Source organism: Herpailurus yagouaroundi, unplaced genomic scaffold (genome assembly GCF_014898765.1).
Source record: "Herpailurus yagouaroundi ecotype Mexico unplaced genomic scaffold, PumYag 193, whole genome shotgun sequence".
NCBI lineage: Eukaryota > Metazoa > Chordata > Mammalia > Carnivora > Felidae > Herpailurus > Herpailurus yagouaroundi.
The window spans coordinates 170,812-177,429 of NW_024412424.1; the positions used below are offsets into that span (position 1 = coordinate 170,812).

A 6,618-nucleotide genomic window follows, 5' to 3' on the forward strand; every position below is an offset into this window, starting at 1 on the left:
AGGTTGTGAGGAAGAGAAGCAGCTGAGTCTGCTGATGCAGATGAACCAGACCCTCTGGGGCTAGACCCTCGTGGGTTTGAAGGCCAACTGTGTCAATTTCTGGTTGGGTGACCTGGGGCAGTCATTTCACTTCTGTGAGTCAATTTCTGTTGGGAGCAACAGTACTGATCTCTTGGGGCAGTTAACACTTGATGAAACAAGAAACAAGTGAAATTGGTATCATCTGCCCAGTTGAATGTGGACGGGATGGAAGGGAGCATAATGATGGACGTGATGGATTGATGGTAGCCTGATGAGCCGGACCCAGGGGTTGCTTTGTGGGTGGGCTGGTGTAAAATCCCAGGCTGATTTTAATTCACTGCCCCAGCCTCCTTAGCGAGGGGGGTGTTGGTTAAGCTTCGTCATGACTCATGCCAGGGCGTTAGGTTCCATCTCGTCACCAAGGCTGTGCCAAGGGTGTGTCCCTCCCACCATGAGGTTTCTTGAGTGACAGAAAACTCACTTGCAATAAAGGGCCAGATGGCTGTGCTGCCCAATTTATACACAGGCCTCACAGGAGAAACACTGTCAGCTCCTTCTCCAAGGGCAGCACGTGGACCTGACCCCTCCTCGGTACTTAGCCCTGTTGGCAGTTAGCAGAGCACCAAGACTTGGTTGGCTCGGCTTTAAGGAGCAGCCATTTCTAGAGTCAGTAAGTAATTTAGCAGATATTGGTTCTCTCCACCCTCTCCTCTCCTCTTCTCTCCTCTTCTCTCTTCTCTCTCTTTCTTTTATTCTCTCCCTCTTCCTGCATGAATGGATGCTCTGGCAGTTTGGGCAGAACTGAAGAAACTTGCATCCAGCCATCCAGCCATCATCCTTTCATTATTTGTTTGTTTGTTTGTTATTTGTTTACTCAACAAGTTTCCTTGGGCACCACCTCTGTGCCCATTCCCGCACTGCCTGCCCTGATGGAGACAGAGATAAGGAAATTCGGTTTTCGACGCTACAAGCTGAGCTGCGTGTTCAGCCACCAGAGGAAGAATCAAAAGCACTGCTGTCACACAAGTATAAACATGCAGTGCTACAGGAGTCTGGAGAAGGGAGAGGCAGCTTCCACTGGGTTAACAGGGGTGGTAAAACCTTCCTTGTTGGGCCATTGCCGTAAGGCATCTAGTGCTTTTCCAAGGTCCTTCTCAGATGGGAAAACCAAGTCTCAGAGAGGAGAATAAGATGCTCGGGGTCACACAACTGGGAAGGGACAGGGGCAAGATTAATTCTAGCTTATCTGGCTCCAGAGTCCATGCTTTTTTCACTTTTTCGCTCACAGTATTTGGTTCCTCTTCCCTCACAGCACTGGCTCCAGTGTGTGTGTGTGTGTGTGTGTGTGTGTGTGTGCACTCACGCGCATATGTGTGCAGGTGTGTGTAAGAGAGAACAAGAGAGATTTTTTTCTAAGATTTTATTTTGAGTAATCTCCATACCAAACATGCAGCTCGAACTCACAACTCCAAGATCAAGAGTTGCATGCTCCACCAACTGAGCCAGCCAGGAGCCCTGAGAGCAAGAGGGGTTTAATATTCATCTCTGTCATAGACTAGAGCTACATGAGGGTAGGGAGCGTGTCCATATTATACAGTTTATTCCCAGTGACTGGCATATAATAGGTACCCAGAAACAATTTACTGGATAGATAGATATGTGCGTGGGTTAGTGGATGGATGGATGGATGGATGGATGGATGGATGAGTGCATGGCGGGGGGAAGTCATAGCAGATGTGATTCATCCAAATTGGCAGAGAAGGGTCTTGACTAGTAAAGACACATTCCAAGCTGAAGAGGAAGTGTAAGAAAAGGCAAGGAGGTGGGAAAACACCAAGAATATGGCAAGAGTCAGATTCTCTTCAGCCAGAAAGTAAAACAGAACTCAGACATGAGAACAAAGAACTCAGACAGATGTTCAGGCTCAAGGCAGAGGGAGGAAGGTGGATTGATCTGTTTGGATTAGAAACACACTGGGACAGTTTTAAAGCAGTCTTCCCCCACTTTGATGACATTGTCCTTTTAAACCCAATCCCAAAGCGTCTCCTTGTTGATGTATCCCCAGCCTATCAGTTCCTGGGCAGCATAGGGGAGTACATGGGGCCACTTTCCCCCTCATCAGTCCAGGGCCTTCAGAGGGAAGTCCAAGCTGGCGAGGGTCTTGAGGGAGGGATAGGGAAAATTCCAGGGGGATGGATGGCATCTCAGTGTGGGCTTAGCTGGAGTGTCATCACACTAGAGAAGACACACTTCACTACTCTCGTCTCTTGCCCGGCTCTGGCCATGAACCAAGTCCCCCCCACACACACACCGGGTTTCTATTCAGTCACAAAAATCCAGATAGACAAACTAGTCTGTTCCCTGAGCCCCTCTGGCTTCCCTTGGAGACCTTCACACTATCTTCTCTTAATCCCCCAGGATCAGCCAAGAGTGCAGAGAGCCGGACTCAGGATCAGAGGAAACATGAGCAACCCTCAGCCTTTGGAGGAGGTTGGTTGGGTGCAGCTTTGGGGAGAGGGGTGGGAGCATCTGGAGAGAGGGAAGGTAAGGAGCTTAATGCTTCAGAGATATTGGAGAGGGTGAAAAATCATGATATGGATTCAGAGCTGGAAGATGCTTTGTGATCATTCAGATGAAGGGGGGGAAAAACACAGAGATGGAAACCCACTTGGGGTGGAGGGACCTTGCTTTACCTCTCTCAGCCATCAGATTCTTAACACTATGGTTGATAGTGAAGATAAGAAAAGAAATTTTGACCCCAATATCCTTCTTCTTCGGACAGGACAAGGTAGGATCTCAGTATTACCTTCAGAAATTTTGAGACCTCTTCAAATGAGAGAGTGATGCTCAGAACACTCTTAGGAAGGACGGAGAGAGAGACGAAACCACCAATGTGACAGCTGGAAGGGACCTTCACAATCTCCTATGAACACACTCATTGTCTGTGTTTGGAAATTGAGGCTCAGATAGGAGCAATGACTTGACCAAGTGCACAGAGAGTTAAAACAGAACCAGATCCCAGGTTAAGGTGCTAGACTTGGCAAATAAAAATAAAGGATACCCACTCAAATTTGAACTTCACTCTGAAAACAAATAATCTTATACTATGTAAGTATATCCTATGCACTATTTGGGACATACTTATATTTTTTAAAAAACTTGAGTTTTTAATGTTTATTTATTTTTGAGACAGAGACATAACAGGAGTGGGGGAGGGGCAGAGAGAGGGAGAGGATCTGAAGCAGCATCCAGACTCCAAGCTGTCAGCACAGAGCTCAACACAAGGCCCGAACTCATGAACCATGAGACCATGACCCGAGTCAAAGTCGGCCTCCTAAACAACTGAGCCACTCAGGTGCCCCCACAAACATTTTTTTATCTGAAATTTGAGTGTTGCTGGGCATCCTGTATTTTACCCAGCAACCCAAACCCCAGGCCTCTTTGGACCACATCTTCTGCTTCTTGTTGACCTCCCTACCCTTTTGATGATCTTTGTCAACTCTTGGCCCAGGAGGTATACGACATGTCAGGTGCCCGCTTAGCCCTGACACTGTGCGTCACCAAAGCCCGGAAAGGTTCGGAGGCAGACCTGGACGCCCTGGAACGCATGTTCCAGCAGCTGGGATTTGAGAGCACCATGAAGAGAAACCCTACCGCCCAGGTATTGTGCCCCGGGCCAGTGAGCGAGGGGGCTGGGCCAGAAGGTGTGCTCTGGGGCCACACCTGAGTCTGGCCATTCCTCTTGTTCCAGCAATTCCAGGAAGAGCTGGAAAATTTTCAGCAGGCCATGGACGCCCGGGATGACTTCATCAGCTGTGCGTTTGTGGTGCTCATGGCACATGGGCTGGAAGGTCGCCTCAAAGGAGAGGATGAGAAGATGGTTGAGCTGGAAAACCTTTTCGAGGTTCTGAACAACAAGAATTGCCGGGCCCTGAGAGCCAAGCCGAAGGTGTACATCGTGCAGGCCTGTCGAGGAGGTGGGGACAAAGCCAAGAACACAGAATCTAGCGCAACCCCAGATCCACAGCCCCAGCTAAGCCTTGGGTTGCCAGTCCGTCTTATGATCTCCTTTCCACCTCTGTCTCTGACTTTGCCTCTTCCTCTTCTTGGTATTTCAGAACACAGGGACCCCGGTGAAACAGTAAGTGGAGACGATATCGTGATGATCGCCAAAGACAGTCCCCAAACCATCCCAACGTACACGGACACCCTCCACATCTACTCCACCGTGGAGGGTATGAGTCCCCAGCGGGCACAGGGTGGTCTCCCACTATTCCTCACCCACCACTCCTGAGATGTTCCTCCAGGACCCACCCTTTCCCAGGGCCTCTTGCATCACACACACACACACACACACACACACACACACACACACGTGCGCGCACACTCCATCTCCCATCGGACCTCTCTGAGCCCTCTTCTCTGGAATCCTTAGGGTACATCGCATACAGACATGACAAAGAGGGCTCCTGCTTCATCCAGACTCTGGTTGACGTGTTCACAGAGAGGAAAGGACCCATCCTGGAGCTTCTGACAGAGGTGAGTTGGGACAAGGTAACGGGAACCCTCACCCAGCCTGAGCAGGGAGGCTGAGCCTCTTCCAAACCTTACTGTGCTTTCACCCTCTCCTACCCCTAGCCCCAAATTCAACCTATGCCCCAACACAGAAAATAGGATACCAATATCCTAGCAATAAGTTTCCTTAATGCAGGAAATTCCAAAGCCCATGGTATGTGAGATAATTTAGATGAAATACAGGTAAATTTCTGTAAATAAAACCCGTAAGTTGAACCGTTGGTTGAGAAAACTTTTTTTTTTCTTCTAATGTGTTTTCATGGTGGATTAGGCAAAAAAAAATAATAATAATAATAACAAGAATGTCCAACCAATGATTCCCTAGAGATTATGGTATAGGGTGAGACAATAAAGGTCTCCCATTTTAGGACGTGGAAACCCACCTACCTTGTTCTCTAACCTTCTCCTCATAAGCCCACTACATCAATTCCCCCAGGGACCCAGCCCCAAGCTGACCACGTCTCTTGCTTCAGGTGACCCGGCGGATGGCAGAAGCAGAGCTGATTCAGGAAGGAAAAGCAAGGAAAGTGAATCCCGAGATCCAAAGCACCCTTCGGAAACGGCTCTATCTGCAATAGAAATACAAGGGGCAAGGAGGGGCTGTCTTTCAAGGGCTCTCTCTGCCCCACAGATATTTAGAGGCAGCTCTTACCCCATCCCTAAAATCTTTTCTTCTCAAGGCCAAGTGGCACCCAGCCCCCTCTTTCATCACACCCCTCAAACAGATCCTCCTTCCATCTGTCCCTGTCCTTCTTAAAGCAAGCCAGCTAAAACATAGTACAAGGGCACAGCAATAATATCACCTTCTTCAGGCTGGAATCTCTATCTCTATTAATGCAACCTAAGAGTACATTCACTTCTCCTAGTTTCTGCTCCTATCTTCAACTGAAACCCTTTCTTTCTCCTATTGATTACACCTAGACAAATGTTACCGGATAAAGCTCAAGATACTCTACTGATAAACCAATGTCCACTCGCCCCCTCCCATCCCAATCAAACTTCCACTGGCTCCTGAATCTCACTTGGAATGACAACCTCCTCTTAAGAACTATATCCATTTCCATCTCCCAGAGATTCCCTCCCTACCCCTGGAAATTCAGTAAGGCAAGAATCATTCTCTTTCCAAGACTCCTCTTCCTTAGCAAAATGGTGCCTTGACATGATTCTCCTTTTAGCTTATGGGCTCTCTTTGGCTAACGGAAAAAGTTTCATCTTTTTCTGAGTCTCTCCCTACTAACTAATGCCTCCAAAGGCCCTGGACTCAGCCTTCTCTCCAAGAAAATCCATCCATGTATTCATTCTCAAGGCTTCACTTTTAACCAGTCTGAATCAGAGAATGTTGGAGCTATGTCAAATCCTCTAAAGTCACCCTCTTACTTTTCGGACAGTAAGATAGAGACCCAGAGAGGTTAAAAGGCTTGTCAGATGCCACACAGGTAGTCAGTAGGAGGGTCAAGGTCTGGCTTCCAGCCCAGCCCCCTTGCCACTGCCTGCTAAGTCTTGAATCATCAAAACACTTCTCTTAATTTTTTTAATGTTTATTTAATTTTGAGAGGGGGGGGACAGGGGAGGGGCAGAGAGAGAGGAAGACACAGAATTTGAAGCAGGCTCCAGGCTCTGACCTGCAGCACAGAGCCTGATGCAGGGCTCAAACTCACAAACCATGAGATCATGACCTGAGCCAAAGTCAGATGTTCAACCGACTGAGCCACCCAGGTGCCCCAAAACATTTTCTAATTAGAGGAACTTTCTAAGAAAAGTTTTCTCTACTTGGAGATAGGAGCTCCTTGGAAGACCTACAAGCCCTCAATACCCAACGGTCAAGGCTACCTGCATGGGATACCAGCACTGGGCTGGAATTTGAACCAGATCTCTGCCTGCCAAGTGTATGATTCATGTCTCCCCATCTCCAGCCTTGACCTTCCCTACTGAAATAACCTGTGGGCACATCTGCCATTATTGGAAATTCATGGTTAGAGATGAGTCTTTTCCTCTAGTTCCTCCTCCAAGTGTTCCCTGGAA

The 6,618-nt window shown here is 48.2% G+C and overlaps 1 protein-coding gene across 1 annotated transcript; it reads left to right on the forward strand.

Moving 5' to 3' along the window:
• Nucleotides 1-509: 509 nt before the first annotated feature.
• On the forward strand, nt 510-5,670 carry CASP14 (caspase 14). The gene is made up of 7 exons (XM_040444759.1): nt 510-691; nt 2,440-2,511; nt 3,533-3,682; nt 3,773-3,998; nt 4,140-4,256; nt 4,457-4,560; nt 5,070-5,670. The coding sequence occupies exons 2-7, from the start codon at nt 2,485-2,487 to the stop codon at nt 5,172-5,174; spliced, it is 729 nt and encodes a 242-aa protein (XP_040300693.1). The 5' UTR covers nt 510-691; nt 2,440-2,484; the 3' UTR covers nt 5,175-5,670.
• Nucleotides 5,671-6,618: the final 948 nt, after the last annotated feature.